Source organism: Hippocampus bargibanti, linkage group LG04 (assembly GCF_051943395.1).
Source record: "Hippocampus bargibanti isolate YZ-2025 linkage group LG04, ASM5194339v1, whole genome shotgun sequence".
Classification (NCBI taxonomy): Eukaryota; Metazoa; Chordata; class Actinopteri; order Syngnathiformes; family Syngnathidae; genus Hippocampus; species Hippocampus bargibanti.
In genome coordinates this window covers 9,012,834-9,031,950 of record NC_142737.1, presented here as the reverse complement: position 1 = coordinate 9,031,950, position 19,117 = coordinate 9,012,834, and the positions used below count along the sequence as shown (strand labels likewise).

At 40.7% G+C, this 19,117-nt stretch overlaps 2 protein-coding genes across 2 annotated transcripts; both read right to left on the bottom strand.

Annotated features, from left to right (window-relative positions):
• Positions 1-3,732: 3,732 nt before the first annotated feature.
• Positions 3,733-5,536, bottom strand: gadd45ga (growth arrest and DNA damage inducible gamma a). Its single transcript, XM_088993869.1, has 4 exons — positions 5,371-5,536; positions 5,183-5,284; positions 4,855-5,065; positions 3,733-4,545 (listed from the first exon to the last, which is right to left on the bottom strand). The coding sequence occupies exons 1-4, from the start codon at positions 5,421-5,423 to the stop codon at positions 4,432-4,434; spliced, it is 480 nt and encodes a 159-aa protein (XP_088849995.1). The 5' UTR covers positions 5,424-5,536; the 3' UTR covers positions 3,733-4,431.
• A 1,972-nt stretch (positions 5,537-7,508) lies between these two features.
• Positions 7,509-19,064, bottom strand: creb3l3l (cAMP responsive element binding protein 3-like 3 like). The gene is made up of 10 exons (XM_088993868.1): positions 18,907-19,064; positions 18,146-18,283; positions 16,678-17,047; positions 16,479-16,600; positions 16,183-16,275; positions 15,026-15,132; positions 14,642-14,710; positions 14,494-14,578; positions 14,321-14,414; positions 7,509-12,160 (listed from the first exon to the last, which is right to left on the bottom strand). Exons 2-10 carry the CDS (start codon positions 18,281-18,283, stop codon positions 11,745-11,747), a joined length of 1,494 nt encoding a protein of 497 aa, XP_088849994.1. The 5' UTR covers positions 18,907-19,064; the 3' UTR covers positions 7,509-11,744.
• Between the last annotated feature and the right edge of the window lie 53 nt (positions 19,065-19,117).

Here is a 19,117-nt window from a genome sequence, read left to right as displayed (position 1 = left end):
GGTGTGGAAGCACCCTCTGGAAACCAACCCCGCCCTGCCTGATAAATTAAAGGACAACCGACACCATTTTTTTTGTTTCCTAACTGACATCAGAAAAACGTTTTATAGCATCTAAAATACCCAAAATACGCAGGGTGATTTTTTTTGTCGAATTCCCTGAATTTGCAGTGTAGTGTAAACAACAATAATCGTGCAAAAAAACTACCCCCCCCCCCCCCCCACCCCCCCCAAAAAAAATGCTCTTCCAGCATGACTGGCAACTTTTCGACTATGCAAGTTGCCTCGAAAGAGCACACGTCACAAGCACTGGTGCTGCTGTAACTCATGATCAATCACGTTGCTAAAATCTTGTATTTTTTTAAGACAGAGAAGGAAGAATGATGCCACGCCAACTTCCGGATTCATCAAAGTGAAACTCCCACGCTCCAAAACTCTTACTTGCTAAGTGAAAAGGAAGTAGATTGTTGGGTGGCATTTTATTGTCAAAACAAGCAATTATTTAGTCACTGTCCTACTCTTGCTGTATGTGTTCATAATATATTTTATTTCCTCATATAATCATGTCATCTATAATAAATGCCACACCCCAATTTGTCTCTTTTTTTCTCACAATTGCTTGCGGAAGAGTCTTTTATTCTGTCTTTTGTAATATCACTTGATCACATATTTCCTCAAATAATGACCTCGGTTTTCTTCAACGCCATACCTCAATAAGTCTTTTTTTTTTGCAGTACTGACAACAGCCAACATTATATTGCTTGACGAAAAGGTTTCTTCAGACGTCATCTGTACTTCTTTGAAGGTGTCAGACGTTTCGCTTCTTATCCAAGAGGCTTCGTCAGCAATTTTTTTTGCTGGTAGCTCTGGCGCTATATATATGTATCCCTACTGTCCAGGGGTGGTGGTGCCAGACCTCTGCTATGATAGGTCCCTGCACTAAGGTTGTGGGGGGAGCAGAGGACTATTTTCTGAGGCTACCCTGATTACTACTGTTGTCCTGACAGATTGCCTCTATTGTCCTAACAGATTATAGTCTACGACTGGCCTGATTGTCCCATTTGTCCTGGTATCACCTCATCAGCATAACTAAGCCTATGTGGTAACGATCTCAAAAGTGTGTTGTAAGCACGATCCGAATTAAACCTCACACCACCATGGCGATTTAGTGAAGGGTTTTGCTGTTTTATGAAAATAGCTTCTTTTACTCCCCTTTCAAACCATCTACTTTCTTTCGCTAATATTATAACTTCATTGTCATCAAATGAGTGGTTGCTAGCTTTTAGGTGCATATATACTGCAGATTGAGGCCCACTAGTATTTTCACTGCGATGTTGCTTGTGAATTTTTTGTAGTCTTTCAAAGACTACCCAAAATTTTAGGACTTATAGCCATGATGTCACTGATCCACTGGTGAAGAGACACTTTGATCCTCTCCTCTTTCATCTGGAACTGCTTCGTGTAACAAAGAGGGTACAGAAAGTGCTTAAGAATGAATGACTTTCTGTGCCTTTGTGTTGTCATGTTATTTGTTATTTCATATTGTTTTGTTCTTTTGACTTCAAGACGGCGCTGCGAGAGTGGCTGCCTTTTCAGCAGCTCCTGTATTTTGTTTTCTACTTTCATTCCTTTCATCACTTTACTACTGTCAAATGTAAATTTCTCAACTGCGAGACGAATAAAGGCAAATCCAATCCAATCCAAAGGCCATAAATTATAAATTACTAGCATTGCATAGCTTGCAGCTAATCCTTTTTTGACTATCTTAGGTGAATGCACAAGTGCATGTAACATCTTTTGCAATCGATGCCACACCTCAATTTGTATTTTCGTTAGACAAGAGAAAAAAGGAGCGTCAGTGCAACGCATATGTGGAATTGTCGTAGCTCGGAATTGAAGCGGATTTACATGGGACAGAAGATGTGAGACAATCTTTATTTGTCAATGAGTGCTCCAGCTTCGTGCTTGCTTTTAACATTTAGCTTGTAGCAGACGTGCATATTTCACCATGACGTCCCTGATCCACTGGTTAAAAGGAGGCTTTGCATTTGTGTTCGTTATTGTCATGGCATGTGTGACGGGTGTCACAACAGTGACTGTCTTCATCTCCACGATGCTGCCGTCTTAATAAGACCAGACGCGTGGATGTGTCTTTTTATTTTTTATTTCTGCAACACAGTATGGCATTATGGATGGGTGAAGTCGCATGGGTTTCGTCTTGTGATTGACCTAAATCTTGTCCAGATTGTTCTCAATATGCAAAACATTGTAGATAAAAAAACAGAATGAACAACGTGTGATCGTATAGTGGTTATTTACAGAAAAAGAGAATACATCACAAGTACTCTGTTATTTACATGATGTCCCTGAACTGTCCCTGTATGCGGAGACGCGGTGCGCTTGTAATGGTGCACAGTACAAACCGTCACGAACACTCACGTCCAAATGAAACACGACACAAGAAACTAAATATTATACAATAAAAACGAAATGAAGCAATTATTACCTGCAACACAGTATGGCAGAAGGGATGGATGAAATCGCATGGGTTTCGTCTGGTGATTAACTGTGCAACAGAAAAGCACTATGAAGCCACTGTGCTTCAAAATTCCACTCGACAAAACGTGAATTAAATAATGACACAAAAAGTAATCTGGACTCGAAATGAATAATAATAACTAAATAGATAACACTAGACAGTACAAAAGGGGGAACAAAATAAGATATTGTCATGAAAATTCGCGTTAATCCAGACCATCAGAGAAATGCGACTCACCCTAAATCTCTTCCAGATTCTTCTGGAAACTATGGGCGGGACCTGGTGCCACATTATAATAATAATAATAATAATACATTTAATTTCTTGCGCCGTTGCGTCACTTCCTTCATAATTTAATATAATCTTGTGCACAACTTCGTTACACGTGTTGCTTGCAAACCGCTACAGAATGAATGTCTGCATGTCCGTGTCCTCATATTCTGTACTCCTACAAATCCCCTGCAAAAATAGATGCCTTACCTCAATTTCTTTGTTCACAGGGCAAGTAATTAATGTAGTCTTGTGGTCTTACTCCGGGTGAATTTTTGCATATTGTCAGCACCACTTTCACCGGAATACACTTTAGTGTATATTATGCTTCCTTTGCTCAATTAGAAGCCGTACCTCAATTGGGCCCTTTGCATTTGGAGTCATGAGCACCACCATGGCGTTGCTTCCTGTGAAATTTTGCATACCGTCTGCCTTACTCTCTTTAGAATACGCTTTGATGTATAAATCTTTCTTCCGACAAGTTTTCTCTGCTCAAAATAAACACCACGCCTCCATTAAGGCAAATAATGAGCGTGTTGCATGTAGGTGCCCTTTTGCAAAGCATCTTGTTCATAATTTTTAGAGTAAACTGAATTTAATGCAATAGAGAGCTATGTTGTAAATGACACCACAGATAATATCAGTTTTGTGTCCTGCTCTAATCAAAGAGTTTCCTCACCTATTGTAATTTTTTTCTTGCATGAGTACTAATGACCAATTTGGTGTTGCTTCTTCCCGAGAGGATTTGCATTCCTCTCCGTAGGAGGCCGTTGGTGTGTATTCTTGCTCAAATAAACGTCACACCTCAGTTAGTCACATTGCATGACTAATAAGTGATTTGGTTACTTTTGTGTAGCCCTTTGTTATATTTTCTTATGAAGCTGCAGAAGAAAAAAAGAATAAAAAAAATATTCGGAAACAAGAAGTCATTTGATTTCAAACATTTATTCACAGATCAGGAACAAAATGTGTGCAAATTCAAATTATCGTCGCAGCGTTTTGCTTGCACAATTACCAAAAGAGTCATAAGTTACTAAAATGTCATTTTAGTGCAGCTCAAAGATTTTCCACAAGTCTTTCGCTCTTGATGTCTGCACATAAAGAAAATGTTCAGTCTTTGTTTGTTTTTCAGCCACTCTATTCTTGGATCAGCATCACTCCCATCTGATGAGCTCCCATTCGGCCTCCGCACGTTCTCACATCCACCTCTGCACAGTCTGATGCAGTCGTGCCCACACACCGCCGACGTCTTCTTGCTAATCATCGAGTGGGCCGTCACTGGCTTTTTGCAACGCCTCTCTTAGTGTCCGTTGTGGTGTCCTCACAGCACACCACCAAGCCGCCCCACATTACTGGCTTCTGAGCGCTTTTCCCCTCAGGGTATAATCCACAACGTCCTGACCCCAAAATGCACTGACTGGAAGGTTGCTTCAGAGGGGTGAGGGGGGGTAGAATAAGATGGTGAGTTTCCACCCCGGCCACGCAGCTCTTCTAATCCAGACAAACGTGAGGCAGAAAGGCCCGGAACACTTTCAAGTGAAGCCTTGGACTTTCTTTCTTTCTTTTATCATCATCGTCATCTTCACCGATGCGTTTTTCAAGGGACTGATGGAGGAATGGCTGACTCAGCGTTCCGGGAAAGTAATGGTGGGAACCCAGTCACACATGTTGCGGCTCTGCTCGCAGAAAAGACTCAGCTTGTCCAGTGCGGGATCTTTCCATGGATTGGCACTGGGGCTCTGGAATTGCAATACAGATGGAAATTGAATTAGAATACCAGCAGGCTATGAATTAAACAGAACTAGAAAGTGGGGAAATTTGCATTATATATTAGACATATATATTAAATATATATCGAAATGTATATTGAATCATCTGTTGCACTTTATATGGCAAGAAACTATTTTGGGTTACTGAAAGATAGTAGAACCACGTGATTTCCAGGTAGTGTATTGAAAGGGCATTTCCAATTGAGTGACGTCATCCATGTGACCAGTTTCGGTTTTCTTTTTTTTTTTAATCGCAATCAACTTGTGCCAAGCTCTTACCGTGACAAGGATGCAGTGGGCGTCCTTGGGCTCGCCGCCCTCGTCTGCACCCACGAGATCTGCGAGGCGTTCGATGTCGGTGACGCGCACCACGTTGATGTCGTTATCAAAGCAGAACGCCTGGATGAGCGTAAAGTGGATCTGCAAGGCGATGTCGCATGCGTGTTCCTGGTCGGTGGCGAGCACGCAGAATGCGACGCTATCAGGGTCGCTGTTGGGAAGACGAAGTGGACGGTTAGTTAAAAGCTGCATGACGATTTGTGTGCAAAAAAAAAATACGACAAAATTCATTAAAAAAAAAAAGGTCCAATGCGTGCAAAATACTTACACATTCATGACTTTAGCTGACTCGTAAACGCCGACTGTCAGGTAGTCTTGCTTCTTAGCGGCGAGCAGCAGTTCTTCTAGTGCCGTGCCTGCACTTTGCACCCTTTTCCAGCAGAAAATTAAAACACATTTAGACGACTGCACGCTTCCGGAAAAGAAAATCATCCATTAAGTTGGTTCCAAACTCACCTCTCATTGTGTTCCATCGTGTTTTCCTGTCCGCGAATCTCCTCAAGAGTCATAATTATAATCCACGCAAGTTGCGAATAAGCAAGGGTTCAAAAAAAGACAAGGCAAGTGGAGCTCAAATATTCCAGTGTGGTGTAGTCAGTTTGCTTCTCTGGCGTCATTCTGAGCTCAGAAAGAGCAGTTGGGGGATTTTATAGCCAGCCCGGCGTCGTTTCTCGGCAAGGGGCGGTCTTTTCCGCTCACGCTTTGCCCCGATTGGTGAACAGAAAGCCGGCCACGAGAAAAGCAAAAGTCCCCCCCTCCCTCCCTCCACCCTCGGCATTTACTGCTCAAGGTTTGTTGACAAGCCCACTCAGGGGAGGATTATGAACTTTCAAGAAATCACCCCCACCTCCTTTTGCCTTTGTCAACATAACCACCGTGTACAAAAAAAACGGGACAGTGAGGTTTGAACTCTACTTGGCTGATTACTCAGTAAAATCGATCAAAAGTGTCGTGTTGTCTCTGTGGGGGATTCGAAAGTTAAAAGGCAATGCGTTTGCAAAACATGTTTACGATCGACGTCTTAATTGTGTTTTTCCAAGAATTCCCTTAGACGTGTTTTTAACAGCCTATTTACACAACCTCACATCACAAAAGAAAAAAAGATAAAGTGTTACGGGTAATGTCCTTTGCTCTTGTTCTTTAAGGGGGTTATATAATTATCACGCATATCTTTCCCAAGACTTGTTGAGATTTTGAATGCACGAGAGAAGCAGAGAAAGGTTCACAGAGGTGATCTCAGTGCAACCTCCAAAGTGCAGGACTTTCCCAGCTCAGGGAATTAACAGTCTATAAATAGTGCATTTTTTAAAATAAAACTCACAGGCATCCAACAGAAGGTCAATAAATGAGTTATCTTGCATGAAAGTGGATTAGAAATGCGCGTGCAGTCCGGCTCGTCGCCTTTTTATGTTTTAATTGACCGGAGAGACAACGACTCTCACTTCCGGGTAGAAGCTCGACTTCCATCTGGGCGATTTGTGTACTCTCAATTCGTTAACAACCATCCAATTTTTAAAAAGTGTAATCATATTAAAATAGTAAATTAACAATATTTAAAATTGAGAAGTCGTTTTATTTAATTAACGAACGCTTAGTTAAAATTAATTACAAATAAAAACAATGGGAGAAAGAATGAGTATTCTGTACGTATTTTTATTCACCTCGTGTATGAAGCCTGGTTTAAAAACAAATAAAAAACAAAAGTTATATTGTTATATAGGGCACGTGCAGTGTAATGTTTTTTTTTATTGTTTGTTTGAAAGCACCTTCAACTCAAACTTGTTATTGCGAGGACTCCATTCTTTGTGTCGAATAGCCAGCCTTATATCCCCACCTTCAGGCGACTTAGAGAATGACATTTCATCCACACAAACAAGTCCAGGCTTGTTGCTTCGTAATAATGAGTCATGACTGCTGATGAGTCACCTGCCTTTATTTCCCCCTTCAAAAAAGGGCTGATGTCATGTCGAATGTATTACAAATTGTTTGCCGAGCACGGGACAGAGCAGAAATGTGCACGTGGCAAAGCAAACTTGGACCATTGGATTGAACATATTTTTTCCTGTCATTTGATTAGAGTCAGCAACATGCTCAATTGTTGGCCGTCTCTAAAAGATAATCACGAGCAATCATCCTGGGGTGTGAGATCAATAATGAGTTGTTTTTTTTCCTCATATGTCTGCTCAGAAAACAATTGGTGATGTTAGCTTATGTGGTAATTACAGTCTGGGTGAGATTTATAATTGTTGGTGGTAATATTGTGTGTTGTTATACAGAGTACATAATGTCTGAAAAGTTTGTTAATATCAAAATACAACCAAAGACAACACTTTGGTACATAAAAAAACTTTATTACCATACACGTAAAGATGTACAGAAAAGCTTACAATCATTTGAATTTATTTACATGCTATTCTTCTTGAATCAGTGCCTTTTCCCCTCCTCACATTTAAAATCTCATTTTATCACAATGCAGGGCAGTCACCCTTTATATGGCATTTCTATTCAAAGTAACATGGAAATACATTAAAAATGCCTCACTGACAGAACAGGTCATTACATCTTTGGGTACAGTTAACACATTTTTATTTTAGAGCATCATTATAGTTTGGATACATTTAAGAATAATCTGGATAGACATACAAAAAAAAGTTTCCTTATTTGAGACAAAAAAATGTATCACTGGGAATTGCGAGTTTATCACTTGACTGCCCAGACAAGGGGACGGAAACCCTTGTTACAAGGGAAACGCTGAACAAGTCATCTATGTACAAGGCCAAATGTCCTGCAATGGCTTCATGGTGCAAATGATCCAAAACACTCAAGTTAGGCGGCCTACCCTTCTATCAAAGCTATGAATGATGGAAGCTGATTCGCTATCATGCAGCTTTGTGTCATTTATCGACGAAATACAGTGATACCTTGGCTTATGAACTTAATTGGTTCCCAGACATAGTGTGTGAGGTGAAAAGTGTGTATCCCAAAAAATAATTTCCCATAGGAAACCATTAAAATGAGAATAATCAGTTCCCAGCTCGCCATAAAACATACTTTTCTACTTCATAATTTTCTAAGCCTTAAAACTACACAAAATATACCTTATTTTATGTATAATAAATGTGGTATGATATTATAAGTAAAGAAATGAACTGTACTATATAATAAAGTTGTTTTATTGACCTTTGTGATGGTCGTTGATGGCTTGATGGAATGGAGTGGCCGGTTTCATCGGCATTAAACACTTGATGAGGAACGTAACCTTCTTTCACCATCTTGAGGAATGGTCCCTTGTAGGTGATTTCTCTGTGATAATTCTATCTAGTTCGTCATGAATTGTGTTGTTTAGCTGGGTTGATAGCTTTTTGCATCAAGTGTACAGATGGCTTGTGCGGGTTGTTTGTGGAGCCTGATTGATGGGATATTTTAACCTTACAGTCTACACTCTGCCTTTGAACTATCAAAATTGAAACTGTGTCACTGTCGTCTGCCTGTCTCTTTAATATTGACCAATCACGTGGCTTTAACCGAAGACTGGGGGCGTGGAATAGAGGACAAAAAAAGTCGGCTGCCATTTTGTTGTTAGAAGAATGAGCTCATTCGCGAACGACACATCACTCATTGAGGCAGCTCCGTGTATGAAAAAAGTTCGTATGCCAAGGTAAAATTTTCATATATTTAACATTCGTAAACCGAAAAGTTCATGAGCCAAGGCGTTCGTAAACCGAGGTATCACTGTATTTCAATATTTTTATGACTGCGCAAGTCATTTTTGTCCTTTACGTGTTTAGAAAAGTGCAAATAAAGTAACAGTAGTATATCAAAAGGTCTCTAATATGACAGAAAATCCACCTCCTTTTCAAAGTCCAGCCAAATTTCAACATGACAGACTACATGACACTGTTTTACCGTATTTTCTGGTGTATAAGGCGCACCCAAAAGCCTTCATTTCTTTCAAAAGATGACCCTGCGTCTTATACTGTACGCCGGTATGCCTTATATGTGAAGTCATATTGAGCCGCAACAGGCCTCGCAACTACTGTCAGCAGCCACCGACTCCATTTGCCCCTGTAGAAGTAGGCATAACCCAAGCCTCTACTGTATAGCCTTATAACGTTGTGTGCCTTATATTTGGAAAACATTTATATATTTATAGATTATATTTGGTATTTTTTTTTTATTCATTGAGGGTGTAGTTTATAGTCCAGTGTGCTTTATATATGGAAAAAGTTTGAAAATACACCATTGATTGGGGGTGCACTTTATACTCCGGTGCGGTTTATACACTGGAAAATACTGATGCTTAAAATTAGCTTCAATTTCCCATTTTTTAAAAACATCGGAATATAAAGTGAAGTAATTTGAGGACACAAACTAAGTACAAACTACTACGCCACCGTGGAGACGTTCCAACTGTAGATATTCCGCCGTATTGAGAGCGGTACACAATATTTTCCACCATCAGATTATCGAATAGTCTCAAAAAAATAATCCCGAGAGATTATCCTGTGCAGTTTTTTCTTTCTTCCCAGCTAGGGTCAACAAAAGTAATATTAAACCAGTTTACAATAGCAAATCCCTTTTACAGTTAAGATTACAGTAATCCCCCAAATATTCACTAAAGGACACGTTTTTTTGTGCTTTATCAACATAAAAGACCATTATAAACATTTTTTGGGGAGGAAGGGAACAATTCTTTGCATTGTTCCACTGTGTGTGACCCATGATAGAAAAAAAATGAATCAAAATGTATACAGATGGATTCCAAGATCACGGTTCGGTCGGTCAGAAACTTCACCTCTGATTGATTAAATTAAAGGACAACCGACACCACCGGACAAGTTGTGTCCATAATTTGTAAAATCACTTCAAATGATTTCTACTGAGCGTATTTTACAAAGATTCCCTGGCATATAGCTATATTTTACATTTGAAGATTCGCGCTGATTAATCAGGAAGTCTTGTTTTCGAGTTGATGACGATGCCTGACGTGACGTCACGTCAGGAACGCCCCTGACCGAGAAAGCGACAATGCATTTTGGGTACTTTGGTCTGAAAACTTCGTGTTGAACTGTTGATGGCGAAATTAGAAGGGAAACACATAAATAACGCGATGATGAATCGTGTGTTGCACCAAGACTACTATTTGATACTAGCTGACACAAATTCCCAGCCGACAAATTAGCCCATTTACAACGTAGCTTGGGCGCCATCTTGTGCATTTTCTTGGACGCTACATTTCAGTCCTCAAAATGACACAGAAGGACTTCTTTAATCGATTGCAAACATTTATGCTTTCCTCTTCAGAACTATTTGAATCATATTCATAACTGGATGAGTAACAAGAAAGTATCTTCTCCGAATCTGAAGCCATTGTTTTGATTCTCGAGCAAGGCAAGACGTCATGGCGTGACGTCGAGAACGAGGGGGCGGGACCTTCTGAAACTCTAACTCATTTTTATTGGTGTCTTGCATTTGACCAAAAATATCAGCCTGCTTGTTTTGGGTATCTTAGATGCTATAAAATGTTTTTCTGATGTCAGTTAGGAAACAAAAAAATGGTGTCGGTTGTCCTTTAAGCAGTGAGCTCATTATGAGGAAGGGGCTGATTACCGTTTTGAATATGGTTTTAAAAAGTCATGATTTGAATTACTACAATTCAAATAGTGGGTGGGGTTATTCAATGTGTGACTGCATGTACCCTGTTTCAGCTTTCCTGTGCTACAAAATAAAATTATTATCTCGTCTTTAGCGCATCTGCAAAGTATTCACAGCGTTTTCACTTTTCCCCCACTTATTGCAGCCGCAACCCCATGACGGTCTGAGAGTCCGTTAGGTGCATTTCGGCTAATTCTACTGGATTTTACGTTAAAAAAAAAGCTGAATATTTTCTGTCACCTTTTACCTAGATTTCTTGCTTGAGATAATTTAATCTTGGAGCTCTTGATACATGACTTCATGCTTGGTTTGTGCTTCTGACATGTGCTGCCAACTCTAAGGAACTTATCTATATCGGTATGTGCCTTTCCAAATCATGTCCAATCAAGTGAATTATAACACAGGTAAACCTCAACTAAGCTTTTGGAAACCTGATCAGCGGAACCATGATGCATACCTGTGAATTTATACCTTATGCCCGTATTTTATACATTTTTTTATCATTTCAAATAATGTAGTAATACTTTTATACGGGGAAAAAACATTGTGAACCGATCTTACAAAGACCATTTTGGCTCAAATCCAGTTCGTCTCAACTGCTGGTAGCCAATGACAACGCTGCTGCCGATCGCTAGTATTGTCTCGTCAAACTAGCAAAAGTCATCCTCAATCGTATATATTTTTTTTAGCGCTGCGTAGTACGTATTTATAAAAGCATAACGTGCACATGCGCGGTAAGATGTCTGCATTTCCGCTTGTGTTAGCGCTGGTATTAGCGCTTGTGTTATAGCGCTTGTGTTATAGCGCCTGTGTTAGCGCCAGTGTTAGCACCTGCGTTAATGCCTGTGTTAGCGCCTGTGTTAGCACCTATGTTAGCGTTTCTTTATCAAATACTGTACAGCGTACTCCAACTTTTATACGGGGATTGTCATCATTTATAAGGGCAGCTCTTAGCGAAGGTTGTCAGGTATGATGATGCAGCTAAGATCAATGTTGAGCTTGGTGGCAAAAGCTGTGAATCCATATGTATAGGTGATTTTTTTTTCTAAAACAAGGTGGTAAGGGGGCGTTAGATTTGCAGTGATGTACACATTTTTGTCATGTTGTTATGACCAAGTGTGGAAAAAGTCAAGCACCGTGAATACCCGTGGAGGTGCTGTGTATACGTAACCACGCTACATCTCATCTGAACGGTGCTGCTGTAATATAACAGACGGGGGGTTCCGGTCTATCCAGTTCTCCTTGGATCCGGGGACCTCATACGCCACAGAGGCCACCACCACGGAGTCTAAAGAGCCTTCCTGTAACTCCCCGGCCCCCGTGCCCACCACCCCCGGCGTCACATCCGCCCCCTGTGGGGCGGCGGGGTAGTCGGCCGAAGAGTTGCCGTTGACGGCTGTCTCAGAGTCGGGCTGCTCCACGCGCTGGTAGTCGGGGGTGTGATTTTTCTTACCGCCCGCGAAGATGGCGTCCATGTTTTCGAGTTCAGCTTGGGGAAGCAGGTGAAGGTCTGGATCGTCATCCTCGAGTTCTAGGGAGGCCAAGGCGTCGGTGCTCTCTGACGGCAGTGAGCGCAAAGTTCGGGAAATGACTGTGAATGCAAAACAAAACACAAAGGACGATTATGGGAATGTTGAAGAATGGGTGATAACGTGACTAAAAAGTGAAGCCTGCTGAATTCAAGTTTCCCTTTTCATTGTTTTGATAACAATATGCATCATTTTTCCCCCACACATCAGTAATCAGTTACATTTGTAGATGAATGACATGTACACTGTCACAAAAAGTGCTGAGAGGAAAACAAAGGGCAATGAAATGAGGGAGTTTATGTCTCTATGTTAAATACGGCGTTAGAAAAAAATATTTTGAGGCATCTTGGTGCTACAGAACTATTTTGAAGTGACTGTAGGAGTTTCAATTTTCATCTTTTGGTAATGATTTTTTTTTCAGTGCAGGTATCTGTTACGCTTCATCCCAGGAAGCTATTTCATCAAATGGCCATGATTTTGCCATTCTCTCTTGCCCAATAAAAGTAATCCTTTCTTTATCACGGTTAATGCAGACCGGGACCACCCGCGATAAACAAAAAACTGCGATGTAGTGAACTGTACATGTATTGGTAAATTTACATGTGTATGAGTACAAAAAATATTTATAAGGCCAAATTTAGTGGAACACAGTATAGGACGTGCATAATGAAGGAGAGTAAATGTTTGTAGTACAGTACAAAACCTTAATGCAATAATGTAAACAGTCGACTATCAATACACAGTATATACAGTCTAATATTTGCAGGTACACTACTCGTCTTTCTTGACGTAACGGCCCGTAGATTCATGGATGTAGTAATGGCGTGCAAGAAAATGCACAGTACGCAAGTTGAACTAACGTGATGCAAGAACAGAAGGAGGGATAAGCATTCAGGTAGGTTGAATGCTGTCCAGTAGTGTCGTCCCTCGGCCAGTCGGTCGCAGCTTGGAATTGAAGCGGATTTACGTGGGACAAGAGATGTGAGACAATCTCTTTTCGTCAATGCATGGTACAGCTTCGTGTTTGCTTTCACCATTTAGCTTGAGACCTGTTGTGCCTCAATATTACTTGACATATAAGGCGTACCAGTGTATAAGGCGCAGGGTCATCTTTGGAAGAAAACCAAGGCTTTTGGGTGCGCCTTATACACTGGAAAATACGGTATCTATATCATTAACTTGGGGACAGAAGTAAATAAAAGCAAATGGGAGTTTGCAAAATGCCACTTTCTGACTATTAAGGATGAGATCTGCTTCTCGGTGTGGTGCGCAACACAAAAATATACATCGATTGCGATGCATATGTGGAACTGTCGCGGGTTGGAATTGAAGTGGATTTACGTGGGACAGGAGATGTGAGACAATCTCTTTCCGTCAATGGATGGTACTGCTATGTGTTTGCATTCAACGTTTAGATTGTAGCAGACGTGCACATTCCACCATGATCTCCCTGATCCACTGGTGAAAATGACACTTTGATCCTCTCATTTTTTATCTAGAACTTCTTCATGCGGAAAAGAGGGTGCAGAAACTGCTTAAGATTGATTGAATGACTGTGTGTCTTTTGCGTTGTGTCACATTATTTGTTATCTAATTTTTATTTTTTTAACTTCAAGATGGCGTCGCGAGAGTAGCTACGTTTACAGCAGCTCCTGTATTTGTTTATACTTCTTTTCCTTTCCCCTTACTTTCATCACTTTGCTGCTGTGAAATGTAAATGTCTCCACTGCGAGACTAATAAAGGCTAATCTAATCCAATCCAATCAGTTTTGGCCCGAGTCAGCACAAAAAAAAAAAAAAAAACTCGAGTTGACAGCGACGACATCACATGAATGTAAACAAGACGATTAACATAACAGCAAGCAAAGTGATGAAGATTTTGTTTACATTCATTGTCGACTCCTTGTCAGGTGTGACCAAATGAAACCGATGTTCTTGGTGACTGAACTTATGTTCGGTTTTGTGCGTTTAGAGCACAGTAATGCCTCAAAATGGATGACTAAATTCTAAAATAACAACAGTAAATCTACTGAATGCTGTACACTGCTCTCTGTGACCCGCTGTTGTTTTATAGTACTGCACTGCAGTTACTTTCGCTGCTATTTGCGACTTAAAAAAAAGGTTAAAAAAAATTCTGCGATGCATCAAGGGCCGCGATAATCAAACCGCACAGTAGGGATTACTGTACAACAGAAAGCGGGCGCAGTTGGGAAAACGCTTACTGGATGAAGGATGGTAGAGTTCCTTCTTCTCCGTGTTGCTGCCGAAAGGGTTCACCGACGGGAAGACAATCAGACAAAAGGAGAGCAGGAACACCTGGAAGAGTACAAAGCACATTGCATGAAGAAAAAAAAAAATCAAATCAAATAAATAAGGGATTTTTTTTTCTCCTCACCATGACACACGTGCTGGTCGTGCTGGCTTTCAGGGTGGACATTTTCACCACGGCCTGCAGTCTCCTTAGCTGCTCTATTAAAGACCTGCGAGGACGACCATGTTAATTTTATGCAAATCTTTGCTTGGGCGTCACCGAATCTTCTTACATGTTTTGTTTTTGGAGCATTTGGACTTTCTTCTGCAGTTCCACGTTGTGTGCGGTGCAGACGGCGACCCTAAAAGGGGGCAAGGGGCAAGACGAGTTTCAGTCACTTCATCATGATCACGTCGCTAATTAGCACTAGCGCTCTTTAATTTAGGATAATGGGATTTACGTATGGATGAACCCTCTTTCATGAGAGTTTTTTTTTTTTGCATTTGAATGGAAACTAAAGAGTGAGGTGGCTGTAAAACAATCAGCTCACATGAGTGGCTTTCATTGTTTAGGCCAGGCGGGAATGGGGGTTTTTGGTGCTACAAGGTTTTCAGTCTCCTGTCTGGCTCTCATTCCAAAGTACAAACAGAGCAAACAAAGAAGGAATTCATCTCACCTGCTCTCTAAGCCGTCGACGTACACCTTTTTCTTCTTGCGACTCTCTTGTGCTGATTGCTTGTTGCGGATCTTCCTCCGAACCCTCTTCAGGGTCCTCTCCTCAGCCTGCGTCCGCAGAAACAGCATGATATGCAAATTGAGGTTGTGGCGTTTGTTAGGCAGCGACTAACAATCGTCAAGTTGTTAAAGAAATCTGTCGCACAGCGATGACTTTATCATACAGTTCCATATATCAAATGGTTTTTATACTTTGAAATATTTTTATTCTTTGCAGTATGTACAGTTCTTTTTATGATTTTTTTGTGCAGTTGTACATTTCAGTCTCCTGACATTTTCTTTTGTGCATAGAATACTTTGTTTTATCTCTTTCAATTTTGCTGCTGTAGATTGCACATTTCCCTATTGTGGGACTATTAAAGTCTTTCTGATTCTGATCCGTACGACTTTCAATGACATGACACACTAAACCAACAACATGAGGTAGAACCCAAACTGGCAAAATTCAAAAATTAACTCATTCACTGCCATTCATAAATGTATTCAAGAATTGAAAATATGACAGAGCGCCATTCCCGAATTTGTTCGGGTTTTGGTTTTTCTTGCTGGGGGTGCCGATAAAGCGCTGGCTATGGCCTCTGGAAATCGTTTTCCCTTCCACAAGGGGTTAGCATTTCCCCTTTTCTCCATGTTAGCGCTTTGTTCCAGCTTCAGCTGTTGTTAAAGCGCTATGTAAACCAATATGTATTGCATTGTATTTTGTACAGCCGCCCCCGTTTCAAACTCAGATAACTCCAAACCACATAACTTAAGAATTAACTCTTTTCCTGATGAAAGAAGAGAGTCTAAGCTTTCTGACGCTGTATTGAATGTTTATGTGGTCCTAAAACTCAAAATTCTGTGGGTCCTGCAATTTGAGTGAAAAATGACAAAAACCCTGGCACTGCAGTGGACACATTCTTGCACATCTGGCAGTGAATGAGCTATATGACATTAATCCCGAGTTTGTAACCATCTCGCATGTCAGTGAGATTCATGTCGTGTGTTTATTACCGTTGTGGGTGTCGTGTGCCTTGATTGGTGCGTGTGATGCTGACATTGTTGCTAATCCGACCCTTGTTAGTTATTATGTTTTTTTTCTCCACTGGGTGTGGTTACCTTCGTAAGAGGCATATGAGAAGGAATAGTTGCTCCTTCTTTCGCCAAAAGCCGTTTTTCCTCCTCGGACAGCACAATCTCCTTGAACTGAAACTGTAAAAGGAAAAAAAAGGCCAAAGAGCAGTTTATGAGTACCGTCCTGCAAATTGCGATGAAGATGGAAATTGGAAATTGGATTTGCCTTTATTAGTCTCACAATGGAGAAATTTCACAGCAGCAAAGTGATGAAAGGAATGAAAGTAGAAAAAACAAATACATGAGCTAAAAGATCACGAATGGCATCTGAATGAACTGACCTGTTCCATGTAGTCGTGCTGCGTGGTTTCCAGTGGCGAGTCCTCGATGGCCAGTGTGCATGGCAGCTCGCCGTCATAATCATTGGCAAAATTCTCCTCCATTTCCTCAGTCACCAGATTATCTGTGGCCGTGATTGAAGGTAGGTCAGTTTTGCAGCTTTATACTATATAAATGTATTGGGCACATACTGACACATACCCAGATCGATGAAGACATCCATGTCAGGCTTCTCGGCCCACACACTTTGCAGGGCATCCACGTCTTCACATCTGGCCCCGAGCAACGAGTAACTATGATCCGCATGGACTTGCAAGGCCTCGGGGTTCTCTGCTTGCAGCTCCTCAGCAACCAAGGGGGGTTCAGAGCACACTGGGCTTGAAGTGGAGTTAGTGTGGCTGCAAAAGACGTCGACGTCAACGTCCTCGGGGCTTAGGCAACCCACGGGGGTGCCGTTGTGGATGCGGCAGGTGTTGCTGCTAGAGTCGGAGATTCCGCTGTCGCTGCCCATTGGGGAATGGGAGGGGCTGTGAGTCCCTATTTTTTCCTCTTCCTGAAACAAGCTGAGCACCTGAGTGGGGAAAACAAAGACCAATGACAAACGTATACAACGGACACATGTCAAGTAAATCAATCACTCATGCATCCTGTATTTTGTTTTCTACTTCTTTCTTTCCTTTCATCACTTTGCTGCTGTGAAATGTAAATTTCTCCACTGCGAGACAAATATAGGTAATTCCAATCCAATCCAATGCTTGAGTTAATGATACAATGTTTATGCATGTGACACAGAGTTCATAACCCTCATATTATGTTGAAAAAAACCATGTTAATTATGTTGTGGGTCATTTTTACCAGTATGTAAAAATCCACACAAGACAGTCAAATAACTGTTTTTTTTGTTTCTGAGATGTTGTAAACATACTTGAAAAGAGAGAAATCAGATTTTATATCCCATTGGGATAATTTAGAACTGTTTTGAAGAAAGGAAAAAGAAAGGATATCCAGTGCTTTAGTCAACACAAAAACAGAAATGGGTAAAATTGACCCGTAACATCATATGAGGGTGAAGAATTTGATGATGTGAAATAGCAATCAACAACAGTTATGGCAACGTTTCAACAATTGAAATATCTGTAACGTCATGTAAGAGAAATCAATCAATGCCACATAAAATGAGATGAATAAATCGCAATATGTAAAACCAGTTTGACTTTAGTGGAGTCAAAAGGAGTGTTTGTAAAGTAATACTGTCACCTAGTGGCGCTTTACAGGTATTACAGGCAGTCATACGAGTAGTAAATACAATAATTACATTGCCATCTACCTAATGAAATGAATTTGTAATTGTAATTAAAATTGCATGAGTCCTAATTACCATATTGTATTGAACAATCAATTTATTTTGAGTGCCACACAAGTGCCATTTCTGGCTTGGTTTCCCATCATGAACACACATTTTCAAATGAATAAACAAATCATTTGTTTTTAGCGTGCAAAAGATACATTGTTTATAAATATTCAAAGTGAATCACAACCCTCTGAGTTATAATGAAATCGTGAGGTGGCTACTGGCAAAATAAAAAGCAACATTTGTGCCGTGCCTCAGCATTTTTTTCCATTTTTAGATGTCAGTTCATACATAAAAAAGCCATTTCGGAAGCCTTACATCCTGTTCGGAGTGCCAAGAATCAATGAGCGTACTGACAAAGTCAAATAACTGCCCCTCAGATGTTCCATCCAGGCCGTCATCAAACTCCAACCCAAGCAGGTCATCCAGGTTTGTGTGGTCTCCTGTGATGGCCATCTGTAAAGGACATATTTCAAATTAGGTATTGTCACAAAATAAGGCATAATTCACCTGCAATGTGAGGGGAATTAAGTATGGAATGTTGCAGGAATCAAAACTTTACACACGATATAGTGAACGAAGACGTTTCTTCATGTTGCATCACTCTGAGAATGATCTCATCTACTAGTGTGCCACGCCCCCTCCCGCCTCTCCTGATGTGCAAGCAATGTCAACACAAAGGCGACATTCATCATAACATGCAGATAATTATGATTTCACGACCGAATGCTTTTCACCTTAGATTTACGTTGTTAAATAGCGGATGACAAGTGTCGTGGAAAACAAACTCTTACGTTTTTGGTATTGTAATGTCTATATGATGGTCTGGTGACGGCAGACGGGTGGGTCAAAATTATGAAAGTGACACGCATTATTTGCACTCTTAATTAATGGCTTAGATTTAAAAAAAACACCTTATTATAAGGACGATTGGAATGCTAAAGCAATATCTGTAAGCCATTGGAGCTAATTAGCATTAGCTTGATAAGCAAGGTACGATAATCAGTTCAATGTTCGAAAGCAATACGCCGCAAACTTCCTTCAGGACACTGACTTTGTATGAGAATCAGGTTTCTTACCACAGAATATAAAATTCCACTTCAAACGTATCTGGGTTTCGCCGTCTTTGTTCTTATTTTCGTCGTCAGGCTATGCTCAATCGTTGCTGTCAGTCACTGCGTTTCCGGTTCCTGTGAAAAGCGTCCTGCTTCCAACAAGGCAAAAATTGCATCATCACTTCAAGGCGGAAGTAGAAGAATACGTCACCCGTAAATTTTACGCAACGCATTA